This window comes from Lytechinus variegatus, chromosome 1 (genome assembly GCF_018143015.1).
Source record: "Lytechinus variegatus isolate NC3 chromosome 1, Lvar_3.0, whole genome shotgun sequence".
Taxonomy (NCBI): Eukaryota; Metazoa; Echinodermata; class Echinoidea; order Temnopleuroida; family Toxopneustidae; genus Lytechinus; species Lytechinus variegatus.
The window spans coordinates 22,266,833-22,294,791 of NC_054740.1; the positions used below are offsets into that span (position 1 = coordinate 22,266,833).

Below are 27,959 nucleotides of genomic sequence, written 5' to 3' on the forward strand. Positions count from 1 at the left end.
TTTTCTGTGACTTGTTCCACTATAACCTGTAAATATGTGAAACTATTGGTGAAATAAAAAATGAATGAAACAAAAATAAAATCAATTCACTCTCTGTATCCTAGGCTGTGGTGATGAATGTGTTTTGGTATAGGACCGTGTTGCTGCCCCCATAAATGTAATTTTACCAGGTATTTCATGGTGGAAAACAATGCAACGTTTTCCTTCCTCTGCAAACTGTGAACAAAATTGAATTGAATTGAATTGAATTGAATTTATTTTCATACTTCACAAGATAACAAAATAATAACATAATACAAGAAATACATTTGGTTACATAGAAAAATACAAAGATAATGGCAGTAAATAAAGTGAAATATGAAGGAACCTGCATGAAAAGCAGAGCTTGTAGTGTCTGCAGGTTCCTTAAAGTAATTATGAAGTTCGTAAGGAGATCGGACACTAAAGAATAATTATACTACAAAGGAAAAGCCAAACATTAGCACAAAATCAAGGGGTAAAGAATAAGAGGAAAAGTGAACAATGTGAAATATAGGAGGGGATGAGCGAAGAATGAAAAAAATATATACCACATTATACCTTTAAAAAGGTACAAATCAAATATATTACATATATTCAGCCAGTGCGTCTTAAAATATCAGCATATAAACAACTTTGGGAAGTATATTTAACATGTTGAAAGGGAAAATTCCAATCAAATATATGCCTTTGAAAGCATTATTTCCAGGCTCATAGTCTGTGAATGCCTGCATCTTAAACAAATACATTTTGTTTTCAAGATTGTTGCACCTTTCTTCATTGTACCGATGCAGAAAGAAAACTATCTCTCAATTGCTCCCTCTATTGTTTAAAAAGGACAGGTGTGCTAACTGATGTGACAGCAAAACATAACCAATAAACCTTATTATCCCTAGCACAAATACAGGGGCCGCGGAAGCGGGGTGAGGGGCTTCAGCTCCAACCTTTTTATCAAAATCGTGTACAAAAACGTAAAAATGACCATAATTATGTTTGTGATTTTACGCATGGTCAGCCCCCACTTTGAATACCGTTCCGCGGCCCCTGAAATAGACTGAAATTCGTTCCTGGTATCACGGAGGGAAACTTGACAAAATGTCACATAGTATTTTTTACACTAGGGATATAGCAGAGCACCATTTATGACAAATACAACGTTCCAATAATATTGATTCAAAATACATGATGCTTTTAACATCGATCGATCGATGACATGTCAATGGTAAAAATATTAAGTTTGTCGGTGTGAAATCGATTTCGTTGGTGTTATTGTGGTATAATTTACCCTTATCTGATTTCCAAGATTCCGAAATTTAATTTCCATAAGCTCAATTCAATCATTAAAAAAATAATGCAATCAATATCAATAATAAAAGCAATTAAAATATATTAAGGCCTACTTACGGCTTGAAAGTAATATTTCATAAAAAAATCCTGTGTGGTGAATGCAGGCTAATTTTCCAAAGTGTCATGTTGGATTAATATTTACATTCTATTTTTTTTCATGTTGTACATATAGTCCATGATCGTTGATCATCCATTTACATTCAATGAGACCAAGAGCAAATAGCATTTAAGAAAAATCTTTGTCTGAATGTGTGCATGTATGCTTGTATTTTACACACTTGTATTTTTCAGATACAAGTTGATATTCTCAATCCGACAAGATAACATATACCCCCGCTCATCGAATCTTGGTTTATCTGCAAAAATGCCTTTACTTTCTCCACTCCCTGGGGAGCATTCCAACTTTAATAATGATCATACAGCATCCATAGCTTGATCTAAATCTACATCATCGAGGTATGACATCATATTAACACCAAGATTCTGTAACATCATCCTTTCCATTCCATACTCTCTACCTTGTTCACTATGGATCAAAGCAGCTAGGCTAGTTGATCCTGGAGATACATCACCATCATCATCTTCTAATGAATCCATTCTTCTCTTATGATAATAACCACAAGGCATATGTATCATCATCTCTCTTGAGGAGCGTGATGGGGGTGGTAGAGGGGGTGGTGGCTGGTGGTGGTGGTGGTGGTATGCGGTGGGATGAGGGTGCATCTCCATAATGTGTTGGTATCCCACACACTCCCGACTTGTACTGGGTGTGTTAGGGGGCGAAGCAGGGCGGTTGATATCTCGAAGGGCAAGACGCATTGAGCTAGCATCTAGTTTAGGTGGGCGATCGTCTAGCTGTTCAAGCTCAGCTGTCTCCATCTCAATAGCTTGGTTTACCCTTCCTTCTGAGCTGCTTTCTATAAAAAAAAAACGAAAAATGCAATGTCTATCGCATATAGTAATTCGATTGCGAATATTTGTGCCAAAGATTGAAAAACTTCTCTTAAACATCCCAGTTCTGACATGTCTGAAAAAGAAACTCATTGTTCCTCTAATACATTTGTGGGTTTCATCAACTTAAACAAAATGATATAGACTGTATTTTACTTTTGGTACACTATTCAAGCTGACATAGAGAGGGAGAGAGAGAGAGAGATTAAACAAATAAAAGAAAAATTAAACCGTCTTTTGATATAATCATAATTTAGGAGGACTCAAGAGTATGAAGAACCTTGTTTAATTTTTTAAATTTTGATTTCGGCGGGACCGTTTAGCAAGTAAACTAAATGTCTATGTCATATGTTTTGGTTTGTGTGATTTTACGTTGGATTGATGCAGGGGCGGATCCAGCCTTTGCCAATAGGGGGGCCCGGAATTTTTTCAGCCATATTTTCCCAGATCGGCCGCTCGAATATGATTTTTGCCGGTTTTTTTGTTTCTTTGAAGGGGTAGTCCTAATGGTAACTTTTTAGCTTTATTCTTATGAAACATAAATGTATAATACCATAACCCTTATTCATATAATGCGAGCGCGAAGCGCGAGCAAAATTTTTTGGAAATCTTATGTACTTTTTCCTAAAATTTTGAACATTCTGGGAAATGTTTGTCTTCCTGAAAAAAAAAGATGTGTATGCAAGTTAATAATTACTACGAACGTAAAGAGTGAGCAGAATGAAGTGATGGAAAAGGTACTGTTTTAAATACTTGCTTGGAATTAGCCATGAAGACGTTACACATTTTTAAAAATCAAATAATGCGAGCGCGAAGCGCGAGCCGAATTTTTTTTACATTTTTACCTAAGGAATGGAAATTCTTAGCACGTTTTGTTTAACAGAATAGGTATATAATTAAACATGCGAGCACGAAGCGTGAGCAAGAAATTTCGAGATTTAGACCTACTGAACAAGACACTCTATTCAATTAGTTTTGTAAATCATGAAAAGGATGAGTAAGTGGGGACCTTCCTTACATTAATAATGCAAGCGCAGAGCGCGAGCAGAAAAAATTTGTACACGTTTTGAACTGCTCGAAATTGTACATTCAAATATTGCGAGCGCGAAGCGCGAGCTGAAAAATTAGACCTTTTTACCTGAATAATGGAAATGCTAAGCACTTTTTGTAATCTTGGAAGGACTCTAGGTATTTAAACTAAACTTTATTGATGCGAGCACGAAGCGCGAGTGGAAAAATTCTGGACACTCTATTCATGTTTTGTAAATCATGAAAAGGATAAGTTATTTATCCGCGAGCAGACACTTTTTGATATTGTGATCTGAAACTGGATAATGATTTAGATAGAGAACAATCTGCATATCTGAATTAACCCGTGTTTTAGATTTCGACCTAGAATTTGGTATTACCTTTCTTATCATGAAAATCAATAAAGCGAGCGCAAAGCGCGAGCTAAAAATATTTGATATTCCCATCTAGCAAAGGGTCAATTTAAGCTCTGTATTGCAAACACTTTGTGGGAAAATTGTGAATCGTGATGGATGACAGTTAAAAAAGAGCTAATGTATTCTATTATTATTACTTTGAGTTTTTACATAGGACGGGGACATTATGTCATCATAAGAAAATGATGACTATCTTCCTATTTCTCTTCCTTAACATGAGAGCGCGAAATCTGTTAATATTATGGCCTGAAAACTGGACATTTAAAGCACTTTTGTAATTATGCATAAAATGCATGATATCTATCATTGCGAGCGGAAATCGCGAGCCGAATTTTTTGATAAACTGCATGTCATCAAAGTAGTTTGATTTAGAAATAATATTGGGATACATAACTCACTAATGCTAGCGTGCAGCGCTAGCTGATACGTTTTGACAATCTGACCTGAATAGGGAACTTTTTGAGAACTTTATGGAATACAGGAAAATAATAGGTACCTGACAAGTCAAATTTTGCGAGCGCGCAGCGCAAGCAGAAAATGATAATATTCAGACCATAACACAGACATTTTTACAGAGCACTTTTTTAAAATCAATTTGTAAATCAAACAAAATAATGGAGGTTCAATTTCCCAGCTGAAATATGTTTTGTATATTGACTTCAAAGTTTGATATTTCAAGCTCCATATTGAGCAAAATATGCAAATCCCTAAAAGACAATAAGAGCGCGAAGCGCGAGCGAAAATTTTATATCCTAACAAATAGAATTTTCAAAGTCTTCCCCTCATGTTATTTTACTCAATCATGTTCCTCCTCTTATGTTTGCCTTTCTTCTTTTCTCCTCTCTTTTCCCTTCCTTTTCTTTTTTCCTTTCTTTTTTCCTTTTTTCTTTTTTTGCTCCGCCAATAGGGGGGGGGGGGCGGGCCCCTCGGCCCCCCTGGATCCGCCTATATTGATGCCCGTGTTTTCAGTGAAGATTTTTTTGTATTTCTACAGAGAATGGCTGTTATGAACATCTCTTTCACAAGAGCATTCGGAGGGAAAAATATGGAAGCTAGAATGCAAACCAACCTCTCTGGCTGTCGGCCCTGCTACTCCTTTCATCTGTTCTGAATCTACTGTAGAGTATAGGTGGGTACCTCTTAGTGAAGACATGGTATAAACCTAGATACAGTAATCCAGACAGACCAACTACGAAAGCTGAGGCACGGAATAAATTACGACTTCCAAACCGATCATAAACCAGTCCTCCTAATAATGTTCCTAGTCCCTTTCCTGCAGGAAATAAGATTTTATAAGGTAAGAAAAGAGAGGAGATTTAAAATAGAAAAATGAAAGTTCACCCTAAAAAATGTAAAAGCCTATATCATTTTAAGGGCTTGTATATCAGACAAGAACACAAATCTCAAAAAATAAGATTAGCAATTATGAAACGTAAAACAAAACAAAAGAAATCTGCAAATATAATTTTGATTGGATTCCTAATGAGATAAAGAAAAAAATAACGTTCCATTCTATTATAAAACAAAAACATCAACAGCATCAACAATAAACCCTTCAAAAACCACATTTTCCCATCTGTAATGTTTAATCATGTTATCTTTTAGAAGGAGCCTCTCAAAATTATTTTCATACCCTAAAATTATATGTGAATACTACAGCCATTTATAGACCTAAGGCATCTTTCATAATCTAAGTTAACACACAGAGAATTTACTTGACCTATGCTTTAGTTCATGGGAGTGTTCAATATGATGTATCACGTTCTCTTTTCCGCATACATTCGTAATTCCGAAGCTTCGTTATTCCGAAGGTTCGGTTATTCCGAAGGTTCTTTAATCCGAAAACGAAATAAGGTTCGTAATTCGGAAGGTTCGTTAGTCCGAAAACGAAATGAGGCTCTTAATTCCGAAGGTTCGTTAATCCGAAAACGAAATGAGGTTCGTAATTCCGATGGTTCGTTAGTCCGAAAACGAAATGATTAACGAACCTTATTTCGTTTTCGGATTAACGAGCCTTCGGAACAACGAACCTTATTTCGTTTTCGGATTAAAGAACTTTCGGAACAACGAACCTTATTTCGTTTTCGGATTAACGAACCTTCGGAACATCGAACCTTATTTCATTTTCGGATTATCGAACCTTCAGAATAACGAACATTCGGAATAACGCCACAAATATTCGGATTAACGAACCCTTTTACATTTTCGGATTAACGAACATCGAGGTATAGGCAATTCGCATGTTTCGGAATTACGAACCTTCGGAATAAAGAACCTTCGAAATTAAGAATCTTCGGAATTACGAAGTGTAACCCTCTTTTCAGCTCCTTTTGGGATTTATGGATAAAACATTGATATCAAGTGATAGGTGTAAGCGAGAAAATATTTTTATCAAGTCAGTGTATACGATAACACAATTCCTTATAAAGTAAGCATTTTCATCCTATAGTCATGATTATAGGCTAACTAATTGTTATACACTGTCTTTATATCCCGTATTAAAAAAAATGTATAGTCCATATTTGTGAAATATATTTCTTAAACAATATTGTTGTTTACATTTGTCACATTTTTTTTTTACAGTCAGCTAATTGATTACATGTTCTGAGTGGAAAACCAATAGGTCTACCATTTATCACTAGTAATTCCTGTTTTCGCTGTTCATAATCCTTAATTTCTGAATGGTTCGATAGTTCAATGACCTCGCCCCCTCAAAATTAATACAATTCGATTTCACATGTTGAATGATCGTTATCTGAAGTAGATTGTAAAGTACTATTTTACATCGCTATTAAGTTAGTACATATTTAAAATCTGTGTTATGTAATATATTGGTTTATCAATGGAATTTGCCTCTGCTATATTTGTAATTATTTAATCAATGTGTTAACATCAGCAGAAGATAGCAATATATACTATGACCGGTATTCTAAACCAGGTTTTAAATGATATAAACCCTGGTTTAAAGTTGTGATTAACTATGGAGAACCAATTGGGGCACAAATCCCTATACAATACATTAAATTTATTAACTCATATGACACCCAAATTGTTGATAAATGTCTGGGAAAGTATTTTGAAGTATTTTTCTTCATTATGATAGCAAAATATCAAGCACGAAATATATACAATAGAAACAGAATTTTTGGCTCCCCATAATTTTAGCACAGATTTAGACCATGGTCTAAGTTAAATCTGACTTCAGAATACAGGCTCATCCGTTACTTTGCTATGTAGATTTTATTTACTTTCCGTTCGGAAATAAAAGAGATCACTGTGCCAATCACTGCATGCTAACCTGAACATGCTGAAGTGAGTTTCTATGAAAAGTTTAAAGATAATATATTGTTTTACAAGCAATTCCTATTTGTTTATTCTCAATATATATTCACATTTCTTATAATCCAACCCCCATTATACTTTTATAATCATGGCAGAGTTCTCTTTTTTTTAAATTTAATTTATGTCTTATATTAATTCAAATGCAATCACATGCACTATCACCTATCACTATCATTAAGTACATTTTAGCATAGATTGATTGTGTAACTCGTTAGTGGCATCGGCGGCGGAAGCCAAACATTTTAGGGGGGACCAACAAATTTTTTTGACAAGAGAAAAAAAAATTATCAAGAAAAAATTAGGGGGGGGGGGTCGTCCCCCACCTCAAATTTAGGGAGGGGGGACACGTCCCTCCCCCCACTTCCGCCGCCTATAACATGGTTAGTGGTACATAATGGTCAAAGCTAATTCATATTACATTACTTACAAACTGCATTCATTTTGATATTTCATTGTATGGTGATAAGGAATTTGGTAAGGAAAATTTGGCAAGCAAAGAAACAAACAAACAAGTTATTGCTCCCAAAGCTCCGTCATTTGGGAGCAATAAAATCTGTGTTTGCTTGTCAACCTGATTTCCAGTAGGCAGTGCCTACGGTAAATAACACACGCAGCATCCCTGAAAAATCCCGGAAAGGGGACACCCCCACTACCCCCGCTTCCCAGGGCAATGTAATAGAAAAAAATAAATTATTCCCATAACTATTTTGAAAACTAAATATTATTCTATTGCCAGTTTGTCACTTTTCCTCATATTTGTCTTTATTTTGAATCACCAGCAATGTCGCAGTGATATGTTCATATTTTATTACATAACACCATTATTTATTTAGAAACAGATATATTTTGGCCTAATATTGTTGTCGCATTATGTACCGATTACAATATAGCTACTTGAAGTATATATCCAAAGATATACAGTATAAAGGATTTCAAAAATGCATTTTTATATCCAAAAATAATAGCACTATTGTGAAACATACCAAATCCCATATGAACGCTGGTGAAGACTGCTTGCAGTGTTAAGGCCAGACCTGGTGGTGCGTTCTGATTGGCATAGGACGTACAAGCGGCCCATGATAATCCATAGGTGATTCCATGTAAAAGCTCAAAAGGTATGACTGCCCAGGGATTGCTGATTAGGGAGTATCCTAAGAAACGTACAGTATAGCAGAATAATGAGAAGCAGAGAGCTCCTATATGACCAGTGAAGCGTATAACACGGTTAGATAAAAACAAGAAGGGTATCTCTGCAATACAGGTGATAGTAAGTGTCAATCCCATCAGGGTATGAGATGCTTCAAGTTCTTGAAGATACAGGAAGAGGAATGTTCCAATGACTCCAAAACCCATCCCTAGGATACAGACTGTCACCAGGAATCCTAGGATCTCAGGTTTGCGGATGAGTCTTGGTATCCTTTGGCACTGTGCTTTGATTGAAGTCTGTAAAGGGAAGACGATAAATGTGGCAAATACCACCGCGGCCAGCATGAAGGCGAGGAATAGATAGAATGCAGGATCAAAATGTGCTAGGTTCTTGGATGAATTCCTTGCGTAGTGGTCAATGAGAATACCAGAGATGAGAGAAAAGGCGCCCCATCCGAAAGCACCCCAGATACGCTGCTTGCCAAAGTCATCATGTTTTTGTTGCAGTAATTCCATTGTCGTGGAGTGAAGGATTGGGGAGGTGGTGCATTGGAACGTCCTGCTAAACAATATCAAAATGAGCAAGAGAAAAAACGTGGAGAGGAAAGTTGAATCGCTATGATCTCTTTCACTTCCATCAGGTTCGTACTCATGGCAATGACATGAGAATGAATGCTGTGTAACATCACTAATATTCAGGTAAGAGACAAACGAAATATTAAAAGATGTTGAATTCGTCAAAGGATTTTCGTTACTTCTTGAGCACCATACATCAGCTTCGTTGTACCTTATATCATCTGTCTGTTTTTGGTATATAACTGGTTCACATTGGTAACAAGATGAAACACTTTGATGAGGAACAGAATCACATGCTTCTCCACTATCATTACATCCACTAGTTCTGTTGACATTGGCCCTCTCTTGTTGAAGGAAACACAGAGTTTGTAAACAAGATTCCTCTCTTATCGCTGACGTAGAGTTGTCTTCTACCATGCCTTTATTTTTCTCACATGATAAACTGTTATTGAGTGCTCTGCAAACACTGTAACAGATACCGATCCTTGCATCACTGTCATCCTCTAATTGCACTGCCGGTGAAATCTCATTCAAGTACGGTGGAAATTCTGTTACATCCATTGGATGCAAAAGGTCTGTAGTCCTAAAACTGGGCACATCTTGATTGACAGGTAACTGTGTGGTGATGTTATCATATGCATCTATTCTCATAGAAGATGGAACAAAAAAGGTCCCAAACAGGAACACTGTGGCACCCCCTATGGCTGTAATGAGCACGGCTCTATGGGTGTTAAAGCTATCAGCAATGCTTCCCCATAAGTGTGTAAAGATGAGGGCTAGGAGTGGTTCCAGACCTCTGATTAAACCGATTTGTGTCGCTGAAAGACCAAGTTGACTCATGTATAAAGGCAAGTATGGTACCAAGCTAGCCAAACCTAGAAGAAAACGGGGAAACAATAAATAATTACCTTATAATCAATAAGTAATTACCATTTATCAATTACATTAACATGGTGATATAATATATATATATATAAACTCCTCAAAAAAGTTTGGCCATTGATTTCCCCCAACTTCCAACTTTACACAATACATGTTTGATATCATGAAAAACATCATTAATTTTCTTCAAAATTATATCCTACATAATATGATTATGGTTCATATGGAGGTGCAGTGCAAAGAAATGTGCGCCAAGGTCAAAATTCAAAAGTTGCAAAATGTCACAATATTGAAAGTCGCTGTTCGTTTTTTTCTGTGGTGATGTGAGTTTCTTAGCGGTTTCTTTTGTTGTCATGCACCTTAACATGGAATCAAACACACCTCTGCACAAGCAAACACATAACAAATAAACAATCAATCAAACAACCACGCATGGGTATTTCAAACCACGACTCAAACCATCTCTCAGATCTCCTTGTTAATGTTGATGTTAAGGTACATGAAAACAAAAGAAACCGCTAAACGCACTCATCACCACGGAAAAAGAACCGTGACTTTCAATATTGTGTCATTTTGCAACTTTTGAAGTTTGACCTTGCCCCCACATTTCAAGGCACTGCACCTTCACGTGAACCACAATCATATCATTTTAAAGATAATTAAATGATATTTTCATTGGTATCAATCACACATTAATATTCACTATAAAACCGAGGAGGAATCATCGATCAAAGTCAGATTTCCAATTTTTTTTGAGGGGTTTATATATATGTCAAAACATAACATGAAAACAATAAATATGTTTTCATGGAACTTCAAATGCTTCAAGTGAAATCAGAGTAAGTACTTAATTGTCTTCATTGTCCTCGCATAGTCATAGGCATACACGATATAACCTTGTTTCCTAAATATGTCAATTTTTACTGTATTTCAAACTTGGTAGAAAGATAATAGGATGACGGAGAATGTGAAAAATGGTTAATAACTTTATGGTGCCCCATGATATCCTTAGAAGAATGAATCCAAATTAGAAGCATTCTGTAAGCTTGTAATAGCTCTATGGTACAAGCATGAAGGATGTACGGATTGAGACCCAACATGTCGGCACAGGGTATAGGTGCCCAGGACTATAGCAGTAATCATATATACACCCAAAGGATTCTAACCAGGAAAAATGAAGTCAATGCGATCAATAATGTCATCTGCTTTGGTTGGCTTATGAATAATCAAGTTGTGTAGATGATACATTGCCTCTCATTTAAAATTTATGTACAGATCATAACTGCGTAGTAATACTGTATTCCTTCTTCAGTGGTTTACCGTAGTCTTCAAAATGTAAAGAATTGTTAAATGCTGAAGCAATCAAGGATTGTTTTGCCAGATATTCTTGCAATAAATACATGGTGTGAATCGCAGTGTGGTATATAGCAACCTGGTGAGAAAACTTTGTTGGCAGAAATATAATACTCATAGCATATTTCGCTAAAAGTGTAATTGCATACAGAGATGCTAATGTCATTTTGTTCCTAAAATCCTGTTAAAGGAAATATAACTTTAATTCCTTAGCGTTTTTAGATTATGCTTCGCAATCCTGCGTGGTAGAATAAGATATGATAATCCAATTTAGAAATATATTGCTATCTTATAATTCATAAATTATATTTATATATTCATCTCGATATTACTTTCCGCGTGTTGGACACGGATGAGATAAAAGAGACAAAGAGGTAATGCATAGTAGTTCCAACAAAATTTAAATAAACTTTGCTGGAATTACTTCTTTGTCTAGTTTATAATTTATAAATATACATTTCTATATTTGTATATATATATATATATATATATGTATACACTAAGCGTTCGGTAAAGGTTACAGAAGAATATGGAAATTCCAGTAAAACTCATATATTAAAAGTTAATTTGAAAGAGAATGGAAAATTCCACTAAGGCCTGTTTGTACCTTGGGTTTGATTTATCTGAACTTTAGATACAATTTGGCACGGATTTCTCATTTACTGCTCGATTTAAGGGTACAGGAAACATCTAAAATTATCAGCACTCATTTCAAGACTTCAAAAATAATATAAGTACAAAAAATAGAAAAAAACCGAATGATTGTGCGAAGCATCTCCTTCGAATTCAAAGTTTGCACAAATGTGTCAATTATTGTGGCTGCAAAGTTAGCATTGATATTTTTGATTTGATTTGATTTGATTTCTGCATTCAAGATAAATGTGCAACATATCATCTAGGTGATACAATTAAGTTTTACAAAACAATAAAGCAATAGTCATAATGAAACAATGAAAAATGAATATCAAGAAGAAGCAATATTCAATTAAAAGAAAATAACAGTTTGAACGAATGCAGGAGACCGCCATCGTGAGCGCTTGAAAATGATGGCGGCCTCGTAAAATGGTACATCAATTTCTTTCTTCATCGATCAAGTGGGTGCAATGCAGGTGCAGGTGACACACACCCAGAAATAGAGAAAAGGAAGGCAAAAAAAAATAGAGAAAAGCAAAGAAAAATACTGAAACACCTATTTTTTTCAGAACCGCGTGCTATGTGCATTTACTGTCAGTGGTAAGCATTTTATTTTCCAATTCCGACTACAGCGTTTAACAAATACCTATATGATCTCCCTCTCTCCACTCCCCTCTCTTTCTACCATTCAAGATGGCATTTAAAATCAATACCTAAATCCGTGATGCGAAATCAGTCCAGCTGTCTTTCAATAATGACCAGACTGATGAAACATTGATTGACATTTCAAGCTTAAAAGAAACCGACCATTCACCGTACGTAAACATGTGGACCTATATAATCAGGTAACTCGGTTGCCCTTACGATCTGCTATATGCCTACCAAATTTTTTTAGTCCGCCAAAATCAGAATTAACCGCACTTCCAAACATTCCCACAATCATGGCTATCTGGATTTGAAATAAGCCAAGGATTTTGAATTCATAAGCTTGCAAGGATAGTCTAATTATCGTACTTGTGCATAGTTTTTATATCATATTTTTTAATGCCAGATGTAGATATTTTAAACTATTAATATCTGTACACATTTGACCAAAATAGCGCAATATCAGTACCACATTTTTGAAAATTCTAACTAATCTATATAGCTTTTAGAGTTAAATAAACCTAGTTCATATTTTTTGGATATGTAATACCACGACCTCCTGCGAGAATTTTACTATAATTTTTTAAGAATCTCTGATAAATCTAGAATAATGACCAGCTTAAAATTGGATTTTAATTTGAATCTCATTTTCAAAGCACACGTCATAATATATAAACTGTGGTGTTAAAACTTACACCAATTTGTGTTCATAGAGGACCACACCCTGAGGTGTATAAAATTACACCGTAGAAATTGAACATAACAGCAAAGAGTGTTAAGTTAACCAAAGGTGTAATAACACTGTCAAGTTTACACTGATGTAAAATAACTGGTGTGATCATGTATGTACCCCGGTTAACATTTTATTTTTGCTGTACAGGACTAATAGATTTAAATCTTCGAGGTTTGAATTGAAATCCACAACATTTGAATCTAAATGTAATGTTCGACTATTTTTACTGCCGATCTGTATTTATTTCAAATCTTTGAATTTTCATAAGTAATTTATTCTTTTAACAGCTTTTTCTTACACACTAAAACTAGGTTTACCCAATACTGGGTCAAATGGGAATATGCACGTAGGTTGGGTAAAAAGATACCAATGTTTAGTAAATTTTACGCAATGTTGCGTTGAAATAGTCCAATATGGGGTTGAAAAATGATCCAGCAAATATGTATGTTCCCGTTATACCCAATATTGGCTAAAATTTTACTCAGTGTTTTTAGAGTGTAGTTAATAGTGAACAATCTATCACAAATCAATTGGTTTCAAGAGAGTCTTTAAAGCTCACTTGAAACCGATTGATCTGTACAATACATTTATTCCCAAACATTCTAAACTAATTAAATGTGACTACATGGGTATATATCATTAATTATAACTTAAAGCAACTTCATATTATGCTCTTAAAAATGTGAATAAATTAGAACACAATTATTTTAGAATGAATTATAAATTTATTAGGAATGATCACCACAGTATGGAAATGTCTTCTTTTTCAAAAGAGGCATATTCATGTTGTCAGTGGCTGATGGTTTTAATATACCAAAATACATTGTATTTATGAGACTTTACTGAGCTACTGCATTTCCCGATGAATATAAAACTCCATATGTATGCCTGCCTACCAATTGCATATGAGTTTACATATTAATATTCTGGAAGCGAGCAGCTGATATGTAACATTCGACAGTTAAATTGGGTTAATATAATCAGAATGGCATATTCTGCAGCCAAGCAGGAATTCCTAAATGTCAAATAAATCCAGTCTTTGTTATTACAGCAAATTACGTGGTATAAAGTACACATATAAGAGGTACTAGTTGTATTGTCAATCTAGTACAATAGATCATATTGAAAGAATGAGCATTAGTGTTCAAATAATCTTCTACAGTCATGTCTCCAAGAACGATTTCAAATGTCAGATTCAATTTGAATCCGTTTATCTACCCACATACCTAAGGAAATTTAATTGATATATGTATATTGTTTCAACATTTCTTACTTGCACTATTTTATAATTTTTTCGATTATTTTTTTTTTAAATTTCATTTTGTATAATATCATTATTTCTAGTGGTTTTCGTGCTCTTTTTAAACACCCAACTGATTAAACAAGGGGGGGGGGGCCTCTTTCAAACCGAACATGATCCATCATCCACAAACGAGTTACACATAAAGAAACAACCCAAATAATGGATACCTGAATTTAATTAAGTCATTTATCAATATGATTAAAAAAATCCTGCTTAATATCATTAAAAAAGAAATCGTCAAAACGACATTATGGTTTCTCTTTCTATTCATCTATGCCTAAATACAACCTTAAGCAGTGATGCAGTCCACGTATGACCACAGGATATCAAATCAATTCAAGCATTAAATGAGAATGATAATAGCATATCTTTTGTTCCTCAATGAGATGGGTTATTGGATAATGCCAGTAATAATTGAATCTACAATCATGATGGGTTATTGGATAATGCTAGTAATAATTGAATCTACAATCGTGATGAAGACATTTTATATTCTGTACTCTAAATGATTTCGATTATAGGAGCCAGATAATATGCAGTGATAATGACCATTGAAGTTTGTTACTTTGAAGGGGAAGCCCTTCATGTTTCGAGATAATATTTTGCAAATGCGAATAATTTACCTTGATTTAATCATTTCAATTTTATCATGTTTCTCACATGTTTTTATATCTATAATCCTTCCATATATCAACCTGATTCTTATAGATCTCTAAATAAATTCATCAGCTTTGATGATTTGATGCAAAATTATCTTCCAGGAAAGTCATTAGGAGAATTAATGATGTAGCGTGTGTACCCTATATTCAGAAGGCCGATATATCCTTGACATTAATATGAGTAAAATAAATTAAGACAAACCCATTCCTTTCCCTGCTTCCCGTTTTGAATTTTCTGATATACAATATCAGTTCATGAAAAGCAGAAAGCCCTGTTCACAGTGTTTTCTAAATTAGTTAAATCAATAAAGGTTTTGAGTATCAAGTGTTTCTGAAAGAAGAATACCGTCAATAAAAATGAAGAAAATAACCCTACCCAAATGAATCAACAAGAGTATTTTTTTTTAATCTACTGAGGGGCTTAAGGCATGAAATTATAAACCTAAATGTTAAAAATTTATATGTATAATGCTTAAATGAATTGATATTGGTCTAAATATATTCATGAAACAAGCGATAATATTCTAATCCAAATATAACTTTCTACAAAATAATGGGGTTATTAACAATTAATTGGAAATTTAAACATGCTAAGTAAGCCACAAGTGTTGTATAAAATCATTTTCATATTAAACAGCTTTAATGTAGATCTAAACCATCTCGTATTGATGCAAAATAAAATAATAAAGATTGATTTATCAAGCGCATAATTGGAAAAGTTATCTCTATGCGCTTAAAATATATAATGTAACTGCACTAAACCGGCCATCCTTGGGAGTATATTAAATGGGCTTTTAACGTGTAGCGATATAGGTCCACTAAACAGTATATCAAATCCTACGTGTTGGAGTACTCCATTAGTGTATCATTGTAACTTATCATGATTAAAGAAAGTGCCAGCACCTAGGGGCATAGCTCCCATTAGAATCATCTCATAACATACCCTTTGACTTCACGCACGAAAACATACCACAAACACATGGTATAATTTCAAGCTTGTATCTCCTTTCAAGATGACATCTTGACACACTTTTCGTCATAATGTAATGTATACATAGACGTGTGTGGAGTATATCATAGTGAGGTTGGTCCAGATGATGTACTAAGACTATGATTTGTGGAGTATACCATCGTGGGGTTGACAGGTATGATGTCCCCAGATCATGATTTGTGGAGTATACCATAGTGGGGTTGACCGAGATGATGTCCTCAGATTATGATTTGTGGAGTATACCATAGTAGGGTTGATCGAGGTGATGTCCTCAGATCATGATTTGTGGAGTATACCATAGTAGGGTTGATCGAGGTGATGTCCTCAGATTATGATTTGTGGAGTATACCATAGTGGGGTTGATCGAGGTGATGTCCTCAGATTATGATTTGTGGAGTATACCATAGTAGGGTTGATCGAGGTGATGTCCTCAGATCATGATGTGTGGAGTATACCATAGTGGGGTTGACCGAGATGATGTCCTCAGATCATGATGTGTGGAGTATACCATAGTGGGGTTGACCGAGATGATGTACTAAGACTATGATTTGTGGAGTATACCATCGTGGGGTTGACAGGTATGATGTCCCCAGATCATGATTTGTGGAGTATACCATAGTGGGGTTGACCGAGATGATGTCCTCAGATTATGATTTGTGGAGTATACCATAGTGGGGTTGACCGAGATGATGTCCTCAGATCATGATGTGTGGAGTATACCATAGTGGGGTTGATCGAGGTGATGTCCTCAGATCATGATTTGTGGAGTATACCATAGTGGGGTTGACCGAGATGATGTCCTCAGATCATGATGTGTGGAGTATACCATAGTGGGGTTGACCGAGATGATGTCCTCAGATTATGATTTGTGGAGTATACCATAGTGGGGTTGACAGAGATGATGTCCTCAGATTATGATTTGTGGGTTTTACAACAGTGGGATTGACTGAGATGATTTCATCAGTTTACACCGTCTATAGATTTTGCTCTCTGCCACTTTGCCTTTCATATTGTACTAATATATCTTATAGGTGAACCATCCAACACATTCCCTTTAAAGCCATTTCGATGCCGCGAGGATGAAATATGTCGGGCATGTGCTTCATTTGACTTTTACTCTCCGATTTTAGACAAATAAATCCATGCCTATACGTGCTTACAGACCAGTTACAATTTACTTCTCGCTGCCTGCTTATCTGGTCGGATATTTTGGGCAGACACATTGCTATTAACTGTTAGTGCGGAAAGCAAAAATAAATGTGGCAATATTTCTTGAAATATAATTTGTATTGAATTACTCAACTGGCCGAATGTGACCACAAATGTGAAAGATAATACCACAAATACACATAATCCCCCAAACTTATCTTTGTAATGTGGAAGTATGTGGAAGTCTATAAAATGTTGATTTAAAAGTTTTCAAATTCTGATTTTGCACATCGTGTATTTCTTATCATAATATAATATTTCGCCCAATTTCTGGAGAAAAGAGGATGTTGAAATATATTTCGTCATGTATTTGATATCCATTTTTGCAATAATTTAAAATTGGAAACATTTCCAATTACTTATCTTCAACACAATTCATTAACCATTTTTCCAATTAAACTGGCGGCATCGCAGGTCTCCACCAAATGCTACAGTGCACCAATGTATGTCTTTGTACTTCTGAAAGTGGAAGCTACTAAATTGCATTTCATTGTCACTCTGTTTCTTAAATCTCTTTGATTTAACCTAGACTGAATACTGGCATTGATGCTAACAGAGACATTTTAGTTAAAATTTGGTTAGGGAAATAATTATAATAATGTGTGTTCAAATCGGCGTGTTTTCAGCAAGAAAGAAATGCACTCATGTTGTGCTGCACTTAACCAAGGTATCCAGAATGATTTAATCCATGAATACTCCATCGAATGTTGCAAACAACTACTTTATAGGGCCGAAGTATAGTGCGGATTTTAAATGCTATATTAGGAAAGGATATGAATTTGTTTTATCAGTTTAACAAATTGACATAAAAAACCGTTAAAAATGCGCGTGATAATGTGTATAATGTCTAGTGATTCTGAACACTGGATTGATAGAGACCCTCTTGAATACAGCACAATCTGATCTTGACTGCTGTTCCATACTGATTACCAAAATGAGTAATCATGAAATCATATAAAATGATTTTGACTGCAATGGCATTCACCGATCAAATTGCCTTTTAAAAGCTATGGTAATAACAATAACGCATTTCTTGTATAGCGCATATCTTGGATATTATTACCATTATTATTAATGTCAACTATCCTGGAAAGTTACATGAACCACGCCCTATCAAATCCCTTCTGATCAAGCTTTGATCCCCTTGAGATATTCCATCTATAGAGTCCACATAAAAAGAGTCAAAGTAATTACACTCACCGGCCAAATGTGTGAAATACACCGCCTTGATGGGCAAGAGAGCTCTGTTAATATGAAGCTTCATCTTAGATGCTACTAGCTAGTCCGTATTCTCTTTCCGCTTGTCTCTGTCAACGTAGTTATTACTTTCTTCAGGTTTGTCTTCCTTCTGCTCATGGCCTCAAGATGCAGCTTACTGAATGCATATGCCTTCAAATTATGACATCCTTCATTTCTCTCATCTCCAATCAGCTTCTTTTTCCATTCCTTAGAAAGATATGTTCGTTCTCCTTATAGGCAATAAAATGAAAAATTAAGACATGTTTAGAAAAAAAAATGATTGTAAATTGTCGTGCTGACAGCAGACGAGATTCTGATATCCGATTTCTTCCATACCATTTTACTTATATAATTTATATAGTTGGGACTATCCTTAATCTTCATTTGACTTGATGTTATTTTGCAATCTTTAAGAGAACAAAATTTTAAATATATTTTATCTTCAAAAGCGTATGCATCTTCACAACAAAGACTTTTCTTATTTCCGCTTTATAACAATTATCTGATTGTGTCATTATTTTTCATCATTATGATGAGAAACAGAATTCGAAATTGACTTTTCTACATTATACTCATATTCAAGTTCTTTTTTCAACTTCGGTAAATTTCATTATACAGTGCGTATCAAAAAAAGTTTACACTTTGAAAAATCCCCGGGAATTAAAAAAATATGCAACATATGGGTATTTTCTTCACATGTAATCTTGGGTTTGGGTCTCATCTATCAAATGAAAGTAAAAGTTTTGACAGAATGGTACACTTGAGTGAGCACTGTCCATTTTTGTAAAGCTCGAAGAAATCTGTTTGCGCAGAAATGTTTGTTTGACGCTGTGTCAAGGGGAAAGGGCGAAATCAAACTTAGCCTGTGAAACATTTCTCATACATGCACTTTTAGTCAACTGAAATGAAACGCATACATTCAAGCATTTCATAACAATTTTACCACCCAAATTGAAATTTCAACTCTTAGTAAGCACAACCTTTACCCTTTTTGTGCCAGCTGGATCTGAGGACATAACTGAATCTGAACAAAAGTGTATATCAGACATCTCCAGCATTTTTCACTAAGTTTTTTTTCTGTCATTTAAAGTGGGTTTACATTTCATTTTTCATTTAATACTTGTTTTTCCACACTTTTCCCAAGCTTGACAATGATTAACAAAATGAAAATCAAGCCTAAGCCATTTCATGTAATTCAAAGCTCAGTGTAAAGCAAATATCGTCAATATATGGCCTTGGTGTGTGAGGGAGTGGGGTGGGGCGCAATGCACTCTTCGACGTGTTTAAAGGGTAAAAGATATCTTCAAATAAATTTTACTAGCTAAATTCCACGTGTTCTTCATGATTAAAGTCTACTTTTATTCGCATAACTATTTCAAAGTTCTGCGCAAATCATTTTTCATTTCCTTTTTCAAAAGTAAGTGGTGCCCACTCAAGCGGAAATATTTTTCGACAGTTATATCGTCATTTGCTTAAATGGATCTGTAACAATGTATAAATGTGGAAAAATCTTCAGGATTTTACAAACGTATAATTTTACAGGATTTATTTCTAATTGTAATTTTTTTATACGCACTTGTAGCATTAGCCAAGAGAAAGAAAATTTCAATTCTTTCAAAAAATACCTTTTTTCTAGTGATACCAATTGATCAAGATGAAATTTATTGTAAATTGCTTTAAACACACATGATTATAGAGTAAACCTGTCGCAGTAGCATTGTAGTTTAAAATTTCTATAACACTTCTTTATTACGGTCTTTTTGTGTATCTTTTATTTGATTTTATCATACTGTCTGGTAGTAACCACAACAATCATAAATACAATAATTGTTTTCTCATCACAAGATTGATTAAAGGAATCTTCTTGATTATTAAATTTCAATCAAATATAGGCTATATCTTGCTCCTAGCACAAAGTACTGTGGGTTACTTAATTGAAAAATGAAGATATCTCTCCCATAGGCAAGCTGTGCAGTGGGTAATAAACCTACATCCATACTCTTGAAATTCGCTCTTTAAAAGTGTATTAGTCGAGTGACCCAGAATACTTAATCATTTTAAGCACTGCAATTTTGTTGCTTTGTTTTTAAATCAGTATACAGAACATACAACGTGTATTTCGATATTGTACCTCGCTAGGTGTTAACAAGACAGTGTGAAGTCTTAATTCATTCATTTTCATTCATTTATTTATTTCCATTTCTGGTAAAAACATTCAAATACAATCAAATATTTACAAAAAGAAAATGAATATAAATACCAAGAATATGGGGGAGCCAGCAGAGGCCATTGGCCTTTCAAAGGCTGGGCTCCAAAGCCATATTGAAATATACATAATATAGAGAGAGAAAGGGGGGGGGGTACATTTATGTCTGAATTGTGATGGGTAGATTATATATTACTTAAGATTCCTTCATGAGATGCATTTTATACTTTCGTTTAAATGAGGCAATAGATGGGGACATTTTTATATTAGCAGGTATTGCATTCCAAGTACTTACTCCAGAATATGTTACCGATTTACGTGAAGTTTGATATTCCAACAGAGGAATATACATGTTATGAACATGTCTTGTATTAAGTGTATGGACATCCTTTGTCATTTTAAACATATCATAAAAAATATGGGGAAGCAAGTTTTTATTATACATGTACATAAATGATCCAACTTGCAGTTCATGTATTTGAAATATAGTTAGCATATTAAATTTTCTAAAAAGAGGTCCAGATGGAGTTCTCGGATGAGAGTTTGTAATTGCACGCAGTGCTCTTTTTTGTAAAACATACAATTTATTTAGAAGAATTTTAGCACAATGCCCCCAAGTTACAATACAGTAAGACAGATGGGGAAGGATAATAGCCTTAATTAGACATAATAGCCTTAATTAGACATTTTACATCACGAAATATAGCACACATTCTGATATACATATTTTTCTTCTGAACAATGCAATAATAATCAGATGTGTGTTTACTGGTACGAATAGCTTTAGTAGATTAAGAACAGGTGAAATTTTAATGTCAGTAATATCATCCGCCAAACCCATCATACGTCTCAATTTACGACACAGCGTTCCTCTCAGAATAGGATTCCTCTTAAGAGACTGGTCCTTATACCCCCATCAATCAATTTCCGAGTCATTAGAAGCTAACTAGAAGACAAGATGGAGGTGTATAGTGAGAATAAGGGTTCTCATAAGGCAATCCAACAGGCTTTACATCATACGGGTATACATTTATGTGAATTACATATTTAATCTCATTTATCATGAATTGATATGGGCAAGGTATATACTTATTTCAAAATACTTTTATTGAAGCATCAAAGGCTCTATAAGAGATGTAAAATCACAGACCCTCTGCTAAGGGACATTTGAAACATGTATCAATATAAGTTTTTCGTCTATGCAGTTTATATGTGGGATTTGTCACTATTCACCATTCAAAGTGTTAAAGAAACACTTCTTTCTCTTACCATGCTCACAGTGTACTTTCCATTCATTCCCCGAATGAAATCTCAAATATCTAAATGTCTAAGGAGGCCTCCTTTAAAAACGAAACCAATATGGTGGAATTAACTACAAAGAATCTCCAATATATTGTAAGAAGAAAACAAAACAAAAGTTTGTATGAAGGGAGAATAATTCACCAATGTATACCACTAATGTTGTAAAATGCTGACAATCACACTAAATGAAGATGAAGAAATAGACCTGTGTTCATTTTTCGAAGAAATTACCTAATATCTATTTAGATTTTCTCCTAGCAGAATGACAATGATTGTTTTGAAGAAACTCTGAAGCCCCTAGATATTGCTCTGAGAGTGCCGCTGACCTGTATTTTCTCTCAGTTATTATTAAATTATTCCTTTCTTGTCAGTCTCTTGTCCCTCATCATGTGGTTCTCATCAACGATACATCCATCTTCATTCTGACCTTTAAGAAATACAAAGCGATGTCAATAAAGACAGGCAGGTTTTCTTTTAAGATGAAAGGCTTTATTATTGTTTCCGCTTGGGAGGCACAGTCTTTCAGTAAATAACTGTTTTTCTGTATTCATTGAATACTTAAGTTGTACAGAATAACATTCATACATTATCTTTTCTCAAAATAGTTAAAACATGTGAGATACCGACCTAATCTTTTGAGGGCATTGTAAGCAAAATGGAATAATGTAGCATGTATACCAATTGTTGAGAAATACATACTTTTCCCTCCTCCTCCATTATAAAGGTCGTGTTCTCTTGATGTTATACGTACAAATATAAAGTATCATTTCCTTTGTCTTCTTTTATATATATTACTCTGTATAGCATGAACATCTTATTCTTCACATCTATGTCTTTTGGATATTTCTTTTAAATCTGAGCGTTTTGTTTATCTGATGGCCAGTGATATAGGCAACAAAGAGGAAATTAATTAACTAATATACATTTCTATTCTCAATGAATTGAAAGATGGCTGTGAATAAGCGAATAGATATCTGAATCCAAATATTCTCAAATCTTCTAAATCCTGAACTTTAAACTAAATTCATCGAAATATGTTGAAGTATGATGATGCTTTCATTTTTTTCTTACATGCTTTTGCATCTTCTTTTAACACCACTTGAGTCAGCCTAAAGGACATACCAATAAACTCTTTCTAACATTGGGTATGAGTATTTTAAACTATTCCTGGTAATAAACTCTCTTTATCAAGAATAATAGGTTTTATTGGTGCTTGAAATGGAACAGAGTACATGGATTAGATCGGATTTCTTTATACATGAATAGAGCAAGTAAAATTACCTGGGATAAAATCATAGAGCATGTTGTCATATCTTGTTTCATGATTATGTATTCCTCCATTGCTTCAGTAAGGAAACCAATCACATCTTGTATTCAATATGTAAAGGTTTGGTAAAAAATACTTTTTATAACCGTTTTGAAAGTGGCACTAAAAATAGAGAGCACTTTTATCTTTTGTTGAAAATTATTTTAAAATCATAACTGCAAATTCAATCCTATGGTATTCTATACTTTTAAGAAGGGTTAACTCCCTAAAGGACAAAAAAAAATTGAGAAGCTGTAGACAAACATTTTAACTTGTTTTAGGAGTATAGCTATTCATGATGAAAACACACTCTATTTACCTTCTTTGAAAAAAACCCCACTAAAATGATTAGTGAATAATGGTAGCGTAATTTCGAAAATCAGCACGGTAAACAGACAGAATAAACATAATATTCCTGCATTAGGGGGCCTACTTTGAAAGGAGAGTGGACCTTGCATTCTCATGTGAGAATTTCTCTTTGTTTTACTGCATCAATTCATACATCATACACTTCATGTCCTTCTATGCTCAGTCGGTTGAATGGACTGGTCATGCATTCATAATAGAAAGCCTAGAGCTCATAAATTTGTCAGTATTGGATTGAGACACCATGCGTGTTGCTCAAATACACCAAAATAGAAAAAAATCGATGAATCATAACAAATGAATTAAATATCTTTATATAACAGATCTATCTCTCAGTAGTTTAGATGATCAGTGAATTACAAAATTTGTTTTCATTTGTGTTTCAATAATTTGTTTAATCTACTGCCCTGGCCTGCTGCATGGGAAGAATATGGGTAAACTGGTATACACGGAAACAATATTATTTTTTCCTTCAATTTCCTTCTTGATATGAAGACACCCAGTCTATACGTGGAAGATTCATAATAAGAGTTTACAAATACCATCAGTCAAGGAATCATCAATTTACATTTTCTAAACGATGCATTCTGTACATCAACCATGCAAATATCTCATGTGTATTATCATGATAATTGAAGATAAGGAAAGGACCACGACCACAAAAAGACCACATTATTTCTACTTTATTTTAACATTATGATATCCGCAATTCATCATGAACAGAAATATCTTCCTGAAAGCACTGTCTCTTCAAATGGCTATTCTACTCCTCTTACAACATGTCATGTTCCGCTCTTTGATGTCGGATGATAGTAAATTTACTATTGCTATAATTGAGTCAAATCATTGGAATTCCTAAAGAAGTAAGTCCTGATACTAACAATACAGTGCGTATCAAAAAAAGTTTACACTTTGAAAAAATCCTGTAAAACTATGCATTTGTAATATCCTGAAGATTTTTCCACATTTTAACATTGGTACAGGTTCATTAAAGCAAATATATAACTGTCAAAAAATATTTCCGCTTGAGTGAGCACCACTTACTTTTGAAAAGTTAGTGAAAAATGATTTGCGCAGAACATTGAAATAGTTATGCGAATAAAAGTAGACCGTAATCATGAAGAACACATGGAATTTAGCTAGTAAAATTGATTTGAAGATATCTTCTACTTTGTTAGACTTGTTTCCTTGCCCAAAACACTACGAAGAGTGCATTTCGCTCTACCCTGCTCCCCATACACCGAGCCCATCGTGACGATATTTGCTTTACACTGAGGTGTGATTTACATGGAATGGCTTAAGCTTAATTTTCATTATGTTTATCATTGCTAAAATTGAGAAAAGTTTGGAGAAACAAGTATTAAATGAAAAATGCAATGTAAACCCACTTTCAATGATAAAAACTTAATGAAAAAATGCTGGAGATGTCTGATATAAACTTTTCTTCAGATTCAGTTATGTCCTCAGATCCAGCTGGCACAAATAGGGTAAAGGTTGTGCTTAATAAGAGTTGAAATTTCACTATAGGTGGCAAAATTGTTACAAAATGCTGGAATGTATCCATTTTATTTCAATTGACTAAAAGTGCAAGGGAAATGTATGATAAATGTTTCGTAGGGTAAGTTTGATTTCGCCCTTTCCCCTTGACACAGCATGAAAACGAGCATTTCTGCGCAAACAGATTTCTGCGAGCTTTACAGAAATGGACAGTGCTCACTCAAGTGTAACATTCTGACAAAACTTTTATCTTCATTGGATAGATGAGACCCAAACCCAAGATCCCAGGGCTTTTTCAAAGTGTAAACTTTTTTTTGATACGCACTGTATAAGGCAGACATTCAGTAGAAAGTACAGAGATATCTGTCAAAAGAATCCATGAATAAACCATAACGCTCATCTTTATGTTGATTTTGACATTAATGCAGTTATGAATGCATATCAATATTAAACATTTGATAACCCAAATCCATGTACTACACTGGGTGCTGGTAACCCAATATTGCCAATGTCCTTCAAACATGCAGCCTAAACCACTTGTATTTCCGTGTGAAAACACCAATATGCTGATCATCAAAGACTTCATCAATTATTTAGGAACATTGATCGCATCATCATATTTCATTAACTTCTCATTAAGTTAATCCATCACATTAATAAAATTCAAATTAAAATGGTTGTGTTGTCTGCATTCGTGAATGAGAGAAATTATACCGCTGTTTTTTTCATCATGGAAATCATCACATTTACTAAATATAGTTTCGGAATAGTATACATCATCATCAGTTGTCCGAACATTGATGTGTTGATGTATATCAATGAAATGTTTCATAAAATATTTTTTAGAGATATATTTAAAGGGAATTAAAAAATTGCAATGTAGGTGATGGTTGAGATTTAGGAATAACGGAAAATGGAAAACGAAACACAGACTTTTGTCTCTTTAATTCAGCTCAAAATTAATGAAGATAATATGACTTACGAGCAGCGTATAACCAATATGGTACAACCACTGCATAAAAATAATATGAACTTTGCAGTCGTTGTTTGACAGTAAATTTATAGAGCGTTTATGATTTCAATCAACCATATTCAATTTACTGATATTCAAATATCAAAAATTTTAACTTTCGTATTCTCGTTTAAAGTGTTAAATAAATACTACTAAATTTCATGCAGTATAAACCATTGTATAAAGATTTGAATCGGTGTTTTAATGTGTATGTTTAACGCACAGTTAGTGTTAAATCAATGTATATTAACTTATTTAAGCAATCAATAGCATTATATTTTTTCTTGCCTCTAACATAGATACATAAAATGTTTTATTACTAACGATGAGTCATATACACACATCACACGTACTGAACATGGAGCTAATCCTATTTCATCTCAATGTAATTAAACTAAACGTATTGCAATAATCAAGATCTACATGGCAAGTTAGGCGTTCCGCGCACATTTAGATATTCTAATGCCAAATTTAAGATTGAGCATAACATAAAAAAGCAGTGCACAAAATAACATTCCAAACTCTGACAAAATGAAAATTGATAACTAGGGCTAGACAGCTGATTAGACTAGGATGATTTTCCTTTATTTTCATATGGAGAGGACATCATTTGTTTAATGGTTAAATTATCTAATAATTCCCTAAGCAATATAATAATATATATAAACGGTTCTTAATTTATAAGAACAACCACCTTTGATGTGTGAATGTAATCTTTTATTACTCAGTAGTCAATAAGTAAACACGAATCAAATAGCTTCTTTCAGGTATTGATCTAAAGTAGATGTAGATATGCCGTTTAGAGATCCGTGTGAAATGTTGTAACATATTCTACTTTGCATTTTAAACTTCTTTCAATAACTTGATATTTTTTAACTTAATTTTTCATAAAACATGAATAGAAAAGTAAAGATCTGGAATGTAATCAGTAGGAATTAGATGTTCATTAATTAGAAAACATTTGTTTTCGATATTGATATTCATGCTAATTTCATTTTTATTTTTCAATTGGAAAATGTTTTGAAAACCTATTATACTGGATTTTTTTATACTCACCATTGATTGCACTTGACGCAGCCCCTGGCTGAGGCTTGCCAAAATATTGTTTTGTGATTTCAGTATACCTCTTTACGTCTTAAATTTTTTTCAAAATGATAATGCTTTAAGGGTACCTCAAATCTCAGCATAACAATATCCTTAGCAATCCCTAATGGACTTATATTTGCTTAATCTGTGAGTGAAACTTCGAGTGCCTAGGATATTTCTTAAACGTGAAGATAAAGTACCGCCTCACTCAGAAAAAAATACGAAACTCACCAGTCTGACAATGGAAGCTATCTGCTAAAAGAAAACAAGAGAAGGATGTTCGCAGGGATAAGCTCTCCTGATGTATGCAGTAGTCTAGTGAAGATGAAGTCTCTTCATACATCGAGAAAATCCAGCGGTCAAGCGGTGTAGTAGCTTGCAGACGATGCGGGGTGAATCATCATCAGCACTTATTCCCTTTTTACCGCCAATATGCTAATCGAGGCCACGCTACAATTTATGTAGGCGCCTACTATCGTATCCAGCAGTGCATTACACCATTTCCATTGCGTTGGGATTCTGGACGAGCGATGAAGAAGCGTAGCCTCACTTTGATGATGTCGCTGCCGGTTTGTTTACCAAATCATAAATCTTTACACATGTACCTCCACAAAGATGTATACAGATTTTTATTGTGATGGTCATCAGTGGGCGCACTACGTCGTGGTGCATACAGCAATGGGTATGCATGCAGTGATGACCAAGAACAGGT

At 34.3% G+C, this 27,959-nt stretch overlaps 1 protein-coding gene across 1 annotated transcript; it reads right to left on the minus strand.

Annotated features, from left to right (window-relative positions):
* Positions 1 to 313: 313 nt before the first annotated feature.
* Positions 314 to 27,959, minus strand: LOC121409363 (major facilitator superfamily domain-containing protein 6-like). Its single transcript, XM_041601302.1, has 5 exons — positions 27,479 to 27,959; positions 18,434 to 18,702; positions 8,087 to 9,700; positions 4,831 to 5,034; positions 314 to 2,282 (listed from the first exon to the last, which is right to left on the minus strand). Exons 2-5 carry the CDS (start codon positions 18,495 to 18,497, stop codon positions 1,780 to 1,782), a joined length of 2,385 nt encoding a protein of 794 aa, XP_041457236.1. The 5' UTR covers positions 18,498 to 18,702; positions 27,479 to 27,959; the 3' UTR covers positions 314 to 1,779.